At 35.6% G+C, this 12638-nt stretch overlaps 1 protein-coding gene across 11 annotated transcripts; it reads right to left on the bottom strand.

The window, feature by feature from the left end:
- Positions 1 to 5394: 5394 nt before the first annotated feature.
- On the bottom strand, positions 5395 to 12093 carry LOC148848416 (putative serine/threonine-protein kinase PBL19). 11 transcript variants are annotated; one of them, XM_088951795.1, is made up of 6 exons: positions 10735 to 12093; positions 7807 to 8067; positions 7038 to 7160; positions 6079 to 6573; positions 5925 to 5986; positions 5395 to 5820 (listed from the first exon to the last, which is right to left on the bottom strand). In XM_088951795.1, the coding sequence occupies exons 1-5, from the start codon at positions 11077 to 11079 to the stop codon at positions 5978 to 5980; spliced, it is 1233 nt and encodes a 410-aa protein (XP_088807921.1). In that variant the 5' UTR covers positions 11080 to 12093; the 3' UTR covers positions 5395 to 5820; positions 5925 to 5977. The 11 variants fall into 11 exon arrangements, with proteins under 11 accessions (XP_088807921.1, XP_088807922.1, XP_088807924.1 ...); XM_088951796.1 differs by having other exon boundaries at positions 5412 to 5826; XM_088951798.1 differs by having other exon boundaries at positions 5415 to 5820; positions 5925 to 5983.
- Positions 12094 to 12638: the final 545 nt, after the last annotated feature.

Here is a 12638-nt window from a genome sequence, read left to right as displayed (position 1 = left end):
GGTCAACCCTAACTCGAACATTTAGGGTTAGGGTCTAGCACTCACTGACCCAACTCGAAATTCAACTTGACCCAAAATCAACCTGAAATGTCTCGATCTAACCCAAACCCAACCCAATTGCCAGGTCTAAAACTAGGATGCTAATTAATGCTAAGGGTCTATTTGCTTCCCTGAATAGGTGCCTGTAATTGGAATCAAAAAGGCCCATTCCTATTCCAATTGTTTGTTTGATCAGAATGGGTCTCCTCGTATGAGGGAATGGCCATTCTCGATAGGGTTGTCAATGGGTTGGGTTGGACCTGATGGACTCGAACCGATTGGATCGGTTCTAGTTCCTGGAACCGATTGGGCTAGTTCTAGTTCCTAGAGCCGATGGGTCTATTTTGATTCTTGATATATTGTTCCAATTCTTATCAGGGTGGGATACCCGATTGTCTTAGAGCTGATTGTTTCAGTTCTGGGTCTAAAATTATAGATCTTATCGGGTTCTATTCGATTTTGGATCCTTAGTAATTCTTATAGGGTTGATTCTAGTTATACTTAGACCTAACCCACTGACAACCCTAATTCCCAGCTCCTCCATTAGGAATGGGATTCCCAATCCAAAATCTCTCAAGAAATAAAGAATCCTCGATCCTGACTTTAAGACAAATCCTCATCCCTAACCTTAATCCCCACCGGCCACCGGGGATAAAAATTATCCTCCATCCCCATCCCCCAAACCCCAACGAAGGCGGGTTCTCCTTGGGGACCCAAATCCCCAAAATTTTTTCATTAAAAGTACTTTTTGGAAAATAGATTTACTTAAAATAAAGAATTTTTTAAAATATAAATTATATCTTAAATATATCATATATTATAATTGAGGTTGGGGTAGGGTAGGGACTTCACTTCCCATCCTCATCCCCACCCCCACCAGGGCAATCTCCATCCCCGACCTAATGGGGTTGAGGAGGCTAGGTACCCAATAGGGATGGGGAAAATTGCCATCCCTAATAACTCCTAACAAAAACACTTTCCTAAACAATAGTAATAAAATATCAATAAAATAATAATAAAATTATAGTACTATAACAAAATATTCATAATTTAATAATAAAATACTAAGATATTGATTATTAAATACCAATAAAACAATCATAAAGTACTAATAAATTAAAATAACAATAATAATAAAAAATAATAATAATGTAATAATAAAACATCAATAAACTAATAAAAATTAAAAATTTTTGGTTGATTTTGACTCCAAATGAAGCACCAACGTCGATGGAATCCGACATCAATTCCTTTTTGAACCAAACAGGCATCGGGAATAGGTGATTTTGATTTTGATTCTAAAGGATAGGGGTGCTCATGGTTCGGTTAACCAAACCGTGGGGCAATTTTCTAGGCCAAAGCGACTTGTTCGATTTATACATTCAACTAAACTAAAACCGAACCGATGCAATGCAGTTCGGTTTTTTGGTTTTTTTATGCCCTCAAAATTAAAAAAAAAAAGGGGGGGGGGGGAAGGAGATAGGGAGAGCGGGAATTTGAGAGAGTGGGAGAGTGGGAGAAACACAGAGAGCTCAGAGACGAGATAAAGCTCAGAGATTGGGGAAGAACAAAGAAGAAAATTGATTTTTGGGAGCGCCAAAGGCCGTCTATGAAGCTATTGCAATTCATTTTAGGAGCGCTGAAGGCCATCACCTGTTGGTTTGTTGGGGAAGAACGAAGAAGAAAACTGGCTGGGAGAGTGGGAGTCTGAGAGTCTAAGAGAGTGAGAATTTGAGAGAGAGAGCTCAGAGAGAGAGGGAAAGAAAGAGAAAGGGAAAAGCAAATGTTTTACTTTTAGGTTGAAAAGCACAGTGGCAAACTGGCAAACTAAAAAGTCTTAGTTCGGCAAACTGGCGAACACTCTAGAGCCTAGACTGCTGAACTGAAATGTTTGTGTTCAGAATTTATTAGATTTTCAAAAAACAATAAAAAATAATATATAATATTAATGTAATATATAATATTATATAAATATATATTATTGTGTATATATCAGTCAGTTCGGTTAACCATTGGTTTTTAAAATGGTTAACCGAAATCAAACTGAAACTTTTGGTTTTTTGAAAACATCAAACTAAACCGAACTGACCAGTTTGGTTAACTGATTTTTTGGTTCGGTTTCGGTCGATTCAGTTTTCTGGTTTTTATTTTTTTTGCTCACCTCTTCTAAAGGATTCCAATTCCAATTCCAATCCTAACCACAAACCAAACAAGCCGTAATTTTTATAAATAAATTATACATAACCACCAAATACTTAGGAGTGGTAAACCTTAGCTTCCCAAACTTCTCAGGGGATGTTTGATATCATTGTCATTTTCTCATGCAACAGTCACATCTTGGAATTTAATAAAGTAATTTCAAGTTTTGTGCATATTTTATATTGTTATTTAGTGTCTGCCATATAGGAAATAAGGAGAAAACATTGTTTCTATTGCAAGAAAATGTCACGATGGCATTTTCTCCAAAAGTTGCTCTCACACAAGTTGAAAACACTCAACCAAATAAGAGAAAGGGAAAGAGCAAAATGCCTAATGGCATTGACGTGGAAGAAATGATTCCAGTACCAAACACCTTAGATTCCAGCACTAAGTTCCCCCCCTAAACTTCTTTTATTCCAACACTTTTCCCTTTGACCTACTAATGGGGTTAATGGTATAAATAAAATTCCTAAACTTCCCATTTAAGATACAAATATCAAAATAATGAAAATAATCAACCTAAAGCACAAATCGTTCTCAAGGTGTTGATGAACCATCATTCTCATGTTCTCAAGATGAATCTTGTTGAGAGAAAATTGAAAGAAACATGTTAGTTTAGAAAAATAAAGTTAAAAGTGCAAAATGTTCTCATAAAATAACATAAGTGTAATTTGGAATTTTGGAAAAGTTTAAAGAAATATTCCATGAAGTTAACTAAAGGAATGCCAACAATAGGGGTGAGTTGTTGGAATCAGGAAGTTTGGGGGTATTTGTCACAAAAAGTTCAAGGGGTTAAGCGTCACTATCTCTCATACACTATCACCTTTTTTTTTCAAATAGATCTTATACATTGGAGAGTCCAACTAAGGTTCATTTATGATATTATTATTGCCCGTTAAATCAAGATTTAAACCAATCACACTAAAGACATTACATGATCTGCTTATTTTTCATTAGTTCAGGTGTAGTTACTGTCAAGACTTTAATAACATCAAATATGTTAGTTGTGATGTATCATTTTATCACTAGTTGACGTTTTCTGCTTTGCATGTAGTTCAAGTGTACTTACCATCATTTTTTTTTTTGTTTAGTTAACATGTAGTTCATGCACCATAGATTTTGCCATATATCAATTCTCAATAGAAGACAAACTACAAACCCTGTATAATAGCTACCCGCACATACCCACAAAACACTACAACCAAAGATCAAAGTATCGGTATTATGTATTGTATCGGACAACTCAGATACGGATACACTTCGAAAATACATAGACACAAATGAAAATTATATGAAGTTACTTAGGTATGCTAGACAAATGCATACAAATTCTATAAAGATATTAATAACACTAAATTTAAGGTCAAAATAGCCACAAGTTATGTGTAAATATGTATTTTAAATATATATGAATATTAATATAGGAGATGCATAGATATCATATAATTTTACTGATAATGCAGAAATCAAAAGTCCAAAACACATTATAAAGTTTTTTTTTACAAATTAATACATGAGCAAAACCATAATTATGTTATTTTCTATTTTTCTATTAAAGTCCAAGGCACAAAACATATACAATTGTTATATTTGAATTATTATATTATTTTCTATTTTACTATTTTTAATTTATAACATTAAAAATATCAACTAAACTTAACTCTCAAATGTTTGCTAAACAATATTTTTATTTTTATAAATAATAAATATTTTATTATAAAATGTAAATTAAAATATCAATTAATGATCTATAAAAAGTATCAAATCCATTAAGATTTATAAGATGCATATCATATGCAAATTAATAATTTTTAATTACTACAATAATTATTCAATTATTAATATTTTTGTTTTATAATTTTTTGAAGTAAAACATCATTTTTTCTATACAAATGTAGATTATTGGATTTGATCAATTCAATTTATATTATATTCTTGAATATTTTGTAAAAAATATTTTATTTTTTGTTAATAATAATATGTTGTTATTTAGTGAAAATTAAATTATTAAGTAATAATTTATAAAAAGATAGGATACACATCATGTGTAAACTTATAAATTTTAAGTAGTAAAATAATTATTTTATTATTAATAGTTTTATTTATATAATTTTCTTGAGATTAAAAATCATTCTTATATAAATATGAATTTGATAGATTATCAATTCCATTAGTTTATAAAATACTAATTTGGAATATTATTATTTTCAATCTTTAGTTGAAGTTGTTGAACATAAACATATGTTATTTGTTTGGATTGCATGTAAATATAAAGCTAATAAAACTATCTTATTTCATTTATGGCATAGTGATTTAAGATTGCATGTAAATATGGCATAGTGATTTATGATTGCATTTAAGACTTGGGTGCTGGGTGACTGGATTCAAATCACTCCATTTGCATCTTGTCAATTGTCAATAGAGACGCATTTGGACCTATTTTTAGGGTGCAACAAAACCATTATGCAGATCCAAAATGCAAAGAAGTAATTGAATTGGATGGAGTTGTATGTACGCATGCATGTACCTATACATGTATGTCTGTCCTGGGCTAAAATTTAGAAATGATCTCCTCAAATCAAGAGTACGATTCCAGATCGACTCTTACCCATGTTATACATCAAGAGTGTTCGTCTCTTGACATGGGGCGTTTTGGTAATTACAATACTTTTCATGGACACAAAGTGGCAAGAGTATGATTAGCATTCCTTGTTCAGCCATAGTCATGGAGACCTTATATCAAAACAGAACAAAACATAAATACCACCTAACCGACTAATCCAGTGCATTTAGCTACAACTCCTCTCTCCATTATACTTTGGTGGCATTTGGTAAAATAGATTCTGATAATAGACATCCCTTCACATGGTATAAGTAGGTAGATTCATGTAAGGAAACTCGCTAGCTTCTTGAGCCTGACCCAGTTAGAAAACCTTCCTCCACATAAGGAGTGGAATTGGTACTTGGGTTGCGCTTGTCTAAATGACCCGAGTATCTTCTTGATGGCAAGCTGGTTTGGAGCTCAATTGGAATCCCTATATTCTTCTGTTCCCCTTTATTCATGTAAAAAACAATGCTTTTTTTTTTTCAAACCAATTGTGAGGCATTTCTCTTGAAATCAAAATTCATGATGGACCATTTTCTACGTTTCTGATATTCAACAAGAATTCATATGACCAAGAATTAATATCTGCACCAGCACCACAGAAGGATAACCAACAGTATGGCCTGGAAGAATGTTGGTCAGTTTGTGTTTCTAGTTCTTGTGACAGAAAAGCATTGAATAACATGCACAGTAAGGGAAAATGAATTTTTTTCTCTCCACCGTCCTATCAATTATGACATTATTTACTCACAAATATAATTAAATTGATACTGAGTACAGGCTTGACAAAAGAAACTGTATGACCATGTTACATTGCATGTTGCTCACCCAGGAAAAACAAATGTTGCACTGCACCCTGACCTATAAGAAAGGGCATTTAAACAGCCTATAGTGACAACCGTAGAACAACTCTGAATCGATTCAGCAAGGTTGCTGTAGTTTGTATCCTTCTCTTTTTTGCTAGCTACTTTCCTCCGCTGTTTCTTACAAGAACAGAAAGAACAGAGCCTTGATCAACTATACAGCAGGCCATGTTAAATCTGCAAGTTCTTGCACATTTGGACGGATTTGATGTGCATACCTGAATAAAGAAATAAAGGACCCACTTGATTAATCTTCTGGTACAAGCAATGCTTAGACCTGCTGAAGAATCAAAAAGGTAGCTTGTCAGAAAAAAACTATGGCACTTTGGTCCTCTGCATGATCATAAATCGTCTTCTACCAACTACATTTACATTCTCGCTTAGACTTGCCAGGTGGGCCATCCGCCTCCTTGCAGATTCAGTGGTGCCAATCTGATCCGGATTCTTATCAGAGTCAACCGAGTTAGTACCAGGGTAATCAGGGGTCCTCTTCTCAGAAGGACTTCCCTCTTCACGAACTTGGATGGCTTCCTTCAAGCTCTCTACCACTCGACTCATCTTTGGACGGTCTTTTGGATTCTTACACAGGCAACTATCTGCCAATTTGGCAATTCTCCTTGCTGCATTAAGAGAATACTGGTTTTGCAGTCGTGGGTCCATTATCATGCAGAACTTTCTACTGTCGACAGGGAACTGTCTCACCCATTCTAGAAGCTTTTGCTCCATTCTTGGGCGGTTTCTCTCCAATGATCGCCTACCAGTGAGGATCTCATATAGCACTACTCCAAAACTCCATACATCACTCTTAGTTGTGAGATGTCCAGTCTCAACATAGTCTGGAGCTGCATACCCGTATGTCCCCACCACCTGATTACCAAGAAGAGTTCTCATGGGCATGGGAAAAAAAAAGTATGATCATGCTAAGTAATGTGATTCAAAAAAAAAAAAAAACAGGTGTTCCATCAATGGACATTCAAGAACATTAGTTACAACATCGTAACATCTAAAAGATAATGTAGATGATTTGACAATGATGCTTCGACTTTGGCATGGAGTTCAGATCTACTGTCCAGAAAATGCTGGCCACAAGACACTACAGCTGCACATCAGGAACATCTCCAAATGAAAATAACAAGTAGAAAAGCCCAATGTGTGGCTGTAGGCTCTTGTAGTCAGCAGATCTGGACTCAATTCAAAAGATTGCCATCATGTCCTATTATGATGCTAGGCTACATGCATACTTTCTGCTATATTAGGAGAAAGTTTACCCAATATGCAACCGACAAATATCACCATGAATTGACAAGCATGCCGTATACATAGTTACATACCGCTGTAGAGACATGAGTGTGCCCATCTGCCGGTCCCTCCCTTGCAAGCCCGAAGTCCGATAGCTTTGGCTTGAAGTTCTCATCCAAAAGCACATTTGATGATTTAAAATCTCGATATATCACCTTCCAAATTAGTGAAAACTCCATGGTTAGTACTTTGGTTTAAATTATCTTCATCCAAAGTTATCCAATAGACTGATAATTTTCTACATGTTTGGATATGGTTATGTTCTAGTCATATCATCTTCATGGTCTCCTATTGTATCAATAATGTTTTAACTCTTTTAACATTTCAGTCCTTACTTCACAACCTTTGAAGGCTTGATGCATGCAAGTATCAAATCAACATGGATAATGATGGTTTAAATTCAAGGTGGGACAAGCCCATCCAAAAAATGGAATGTGCTTTAAGTCTGAAAAGCAAAATTTATCTTTCTAAAGATTCCAATTGCCAGCTAATAGAGAATTGAATTTGATTGCACTATGAAAGCAAAAGAAGACCAATTCATCAAATGTTTAGAAGTGTCCAATGACTAGTTGAGGTCAATTATTTATGGATTAAGCAATCACCACCCCCACCCCAAGAAAAGGAAAAAAAAATCGAGAATAAGACCATAGTTTTCCCTCTCTTGCTGCTGGAAGAAAGCTACTTTAAGTGAAATTTTGTATATATTCTTGCATGATGAAACTTTATCAAGTCTAGAAATAATCAGTATAAAACTCCCATGGTGCCTACATGGATTCACTAAAAGCAATTTATGAGTGGAACCTGGATTTCCAATCCTTCATGCAGATAGGCCAATCCTTCAGCTGCTCCAAGGACTATTTCTAACCTCCTTTTCCAAGGAAGAGAAGGAAAAGCCTTGCTGAAAAGATGATCTTCTAAGCTTTTATTTGGCATAAACTCATACACCAGTAGTCGTTGGATCCCTCTTTCACCATCTACAGCACAGTATCCTATGAGTTTTACAAGATTTGGGTGATCTACAACACCTAGAAATTGAACTTCCGCCACCCATTGTTTGTGACCCTGAAAGCAGAGAAAAACTTAATAAGAAACTAATATATTTCTAGAAGAGACAAATAGACAGAACCCATGTACCACAATGATTTATGGTCAAACAAGAAGAAACCAGAAATTATTACCAAAAAGGGTACTAGCCAAAAGATTAAACACTGAAGTTACATCGATTTGTAAATTTATTTGGTAATTGCTGAACCATGATATTTCCAGAGCTAATCAAGTCTCAATGCCTCATGGAACTAAATATATAATATGGCATCTATGATACCCAGATTCTTCATTTTACCACAAGTATCCATCTTATACACAACACAACATGGGAACAGGATTAGAGTGTATGTTGTGTCCAAATTAAACAGAGGTCACTTGCATGATTGGAAATTAATATTTATCCTCCAATGAATGATGTATCCATACATTAGTAGTAGTTGGTAGATTAATTTTAGCCAACTCCCTATATCTCACTGTTCTGAGATCAGATGAATCCAGTTCCTAGATGCATACTTACACCCAAGTCCATGGATGGTACATACAACCATGAATTTTGACAAAGGTCCAAGCATTTGAAATTGTAGAACATTATTTGAATAAACTTAAGTAATTAAGTTGCAAAGTTTGCTATCCTTGCAGTTTAGAAACTTCAGTGCCACCACTCCAAAGGAAATGGATAAAAAAACATAAACAAATACTTGATATTGACTAGATAACTTTGGATAGAACCATTTTGGTACTATGGAGAATAGTAATAAAGAACAATGCACAAGATGCAAATATAATATGATTAATGAAAAGGTTTCACCAAAGAAATAAAGAGGTAAAACTTAAAAGTGGGATAAGCATCTATGGTTTTATTTACTAATATTAAACTCAGGTGAAATCTATTATCAACTTTTCTCCATTGGTACCCTAAGTTGGCCAGTGGTTACTAAAAAAAAATAGAAGAATTTATATGAAGATCAAGGCACACAGAAGAAAAGGTTGATAAAGTATTTGCTGGGCTTATACTGATTTGTTCATTGGGTTTGTCTCATGCTGATACAGAGGGAGACCTTAATGTATATATCTAAGTACTGAAAGTATGCAAATAGACATGTATAGCTCATGTATAGTGAAAGGCTATAAAGAGGTAACTTCGACCCACACAATTATGAGGGAAACATGTATTATGAGGACTCCTATATAAATTGTTAAGTTCATTGATTATTAAACTCAATTAGTCACCCTTTAAACAGACACCAGAGAATTCTAAGTGCAAATATTCCATGATGCCACAAAAAATGAGAAATTATGAAGAGCTGTTACAATGGTCCTGAGGTTGCTGAGGTGCAGTTACCACTGCCAGTGCCATGTGCACCTGGGCTGCTGTAACCCAGAGGCATTGACACCAAGGGTGCAACATGAACATCTGGAAGGTGGAAGTAGATACAGCTAAGGTGTATTCACCAATCACCACTACCAAAAGCAAGGTACATGGTATATTGCCTACCATAGCGCTGACCTTGACCTACTCTAGCACTTATCAGCCTTAAGGCTGCAAACAGATTGGATCAAATTCAGACTATAGATATCTGACGAATATGTAAAACATGGATTCAAATCTAGTTCATTAACATATCTGGATATCCAATTCAATTTGAAGCTCAGTAAATATGTATAAAAGCAGCATAAATCTACAAAATAGATTGTATATACACTGTAAACAGAAAAAAAAATACATTTATCTAAATTCCAAAACCCATCATATTTTCAAATCCGATGTGATCCAGTATGGATAAATGGATATCCAAATCTGATTTAAATGAATCGCATTTAAATTTGAATCAAATTAAATCAGATCCATTTGCAGCCAAATATCTACCTTTATCTCTAGACCACTTCAAGAACATAATAATCTTCAAACAAATAAAAAAGTAAATTGGAAAGTACACTAAATTTGGAAACCATCAAGCCCCTAAGAAGTAGTAGTTGTGTTACAGGATAAGTGGGTGCAGATGTAGATCTATGATCAGTCTCAAAACGCAGAAAAAGTGGCATTGGTTGAAGCTTCAAGTACCCAAATCTTATTGACTTCGATACTACCACTGTGGAGAGAAATTAAGACTTACAATTTGTAACTTTTATAGTCTTGTGCGATGCAAGGACATGCCTTCTCAAACTTGGCCCTGTTTCCGTCAACAGAGACGCATTGGTTCAAGTTCAGCAAGAAAATTTACATTGAGCTCTGATAATAAAACATGTTGCGGAGCAGTGACAGAATTTTACTGGGATGGAGAAAAAAAAAAAAGAAACGGGAATAGGAAAACGAAAGATCATAGAATCCAAAAATTCTGATTGTCCCCTTTTAGGTGCAACTGTGCAAGACAGTTTGTTATGCATTACAGACTTTTACAACTTTTAACTGCATCTGTGTCTATCGAAGTGTCAAAGGATCGCATAAAGAAGCTCTGGAGATTCTTAAAGAAAAAAGGGAAACCATAAGAACAAAATCTGAAGATAATAATCTCATAGTTATGATCATCAAACACTTCAGCACAATTTACTCTTTTTCTTTTCAGAAGAAAAACAAACCTAATGTGAAAGACCCTATCTAACCTCAAAAAAATTACTTAAAGGAAAAGTTCCAATTTTCATTATAAAATGGCAGAAGCAAACAAAAAAAAAAGATGACTTCACCTGCAAGCCATCCCTGTTGAGCTTTTTCACGGCAACCACTGTTTTTTCTCCCTGACCATTAGGAGGCTTGATAAATCCTTTATAGACACTCCCGAACCCACCTTCCCCAATCTTAAGCATCCTGTTGAAATCATTGGTGGCGTTCCTCAGCTCCGAGAACGAAAAGACCCGCAAATTATGCGCCTTCTCTTCGTACAACTCCGGTATGCTCCGCTGGGAAGCTTCTGAACCTGAAGATTTGACTGCCCTCGGCGAATTATCCGGCGGGCTTCTATTTTTCAACTCTGGAGCCGAGTTCTGTTGCCTGGATTTTGATTTATCCTTGAAGTAGAATAAACACTTCATGGTTCAAAATTCAGTGTAAATTCAAATTTAAGCGCTCTTAATTCTAAGCACTCGAGCTGGTCGTCTCTGATCTCTTAACTCATCCTCGAAAAACACACAGCAAAAGCCTCCCCGCAGTTGAATTCCTATTGGTATCAGCCGATCATCCAAAGACAAGAAAACCCAGAAAGGAAATCACAAGAAATGGCCCAGATTGGAAGGCCAAAGAACCTAGCATGAAGGGAACAGGACGCAGAAGCGAAGGTAAGCAAATTGGATATGAAACAGAGAGGCGAAGAGATACGAAGGAAACCAAGATAGAAAAAGAAGAATTTAAAACCAGGGAAATTAGGAAAAAAAATTAAAACCCAGAACATATAAATAGCGAAAGAATCAAAAGGGCGAAAGCCAGATGGCAGATGAATAAAGAAAAGTATGAACAGAAGAGAAAAAATAATAGAACCAACTGGGTTGAGAACCGAAAAGAGTATCAACTGAACAGAAAAATAGACCAAGCTCAACCCTCCCAAAAATTATACTAATAAATAAATAAAGCAGACCCAGGTGGAAAATAAAAGTAAAGGAAAAGAAGACGTACAAGGTAAACCCTGTTGAGGTGAAAAATAAAAAATATTTGCAGGTTTGAAAAACAAAAAACTTTCTCCGGAAGAGGTGCTGTAGTTTTATGCGCATTGATGACGGATAACCATCACCTGCGTTGATTCATTAATTATTATTTATGTCCCTTCGAAATCTTTAGACGCGGTTTGGGGAGATCAAGTAGAGGTAGACCTTCTTTCTTGTTTATTTGGTTCTCCCAATCGTCGCGTACAGGTTTGAAGCTTGGACTGTTATGCCTACAAGGAGAGAAGATGTTAAGTCATTTTTCAAAGCTGAACTCTAAAGTCTCTAACCATAACCAAACTCCCCAAAACCGAGTTTCTGCAAATCCTTTTTCCTCTCTGTCTCTGTCCCTATCTCTGATCTTGACGAGGAACGCTAGCACCACGGCAAGCTTCACAAAGCTGTTAGTTTGTTACAGTGATTTGAGCACACTGTATTTGTACAGTCTCTAACCGTCTAACGCATTGGTTGTTTGAAGTTACGGTGAGAAGGTGACCGTAGCGCTAGCATTTCTCCATTTTGCATGAACTGACATGTATGCACTGACGTCAGGACAGAAAGGATATGGATGAAAATGTGACGCAGAATCTCCAGCTGTCATGAACACGTGGCATATGATCATAGGTGTGGCCCCACTTTTTCTTCTCCCTAGTCCACACGAAATTAATTATAAATACTTTCGGTCAACGACGTGGACCAATACCACGTGTCACGGGATTCGGGCCGGGTATCTTTACAGTGGCCAGATACGTCTACCGTACAAACCATGCTATCCATCGAATACCACACATCCGGAATATTGTATATGGGACCCACTCCAAAGCCGGAAAAAAAATTTCTTGACTGAGCCCGGGGGTGAGATCTCAGATCTGAGCTTGGATTTGCACATCATACGAACTATTTTATTTCGGTTTCATCCTTATATTCGACTTACCCATCAAAAATAAAATAAAATA

Source organism: Nelumbo lutea, chromosome 6 (genome assembly GCF_056320005.1).
Source record: "Nelumbo lutea isolate HS-2025 chromosome 6, American lotus-T2T, whole genome shotgun sequence".
NCBI classification, from domain to species: domain Eukaryota; kingdom Viridiplantae; phylum Streptophyta; class Magnoliopsida; order Proteales; family Nelumbonaceae; genus Nelumbo; species Nelumbo lutea.
The sequence above is the reverse complement of the archived record's forward strand: the minus strand, read 5'-3'. Positions and strand labels throughout refer to the sequence as shown.

Coding starts and splice junctions, on each gene's coding strand:
- LOC148848416 (XM_088951794.1), bottom strand. CDS start 11,079: ATGAAGTGTTTATTCTACTTCAAGGATAAATCAAAATCCAGGCAACAG. Junction 8,068..10,734: donor TCAACAGGGATGGCTTGCAG/GTGAAGTCATCT, acceptor CTCTGCTTTCAG/GGTCACAAACAATGGGTGGC. Junction 7,161..7,806: donor ATGAAGGATTGGAAATCCAG/GTTCCACTCATA, acceptor CTAATTTGGAAG/GTGATATATCGAGATTTTAA.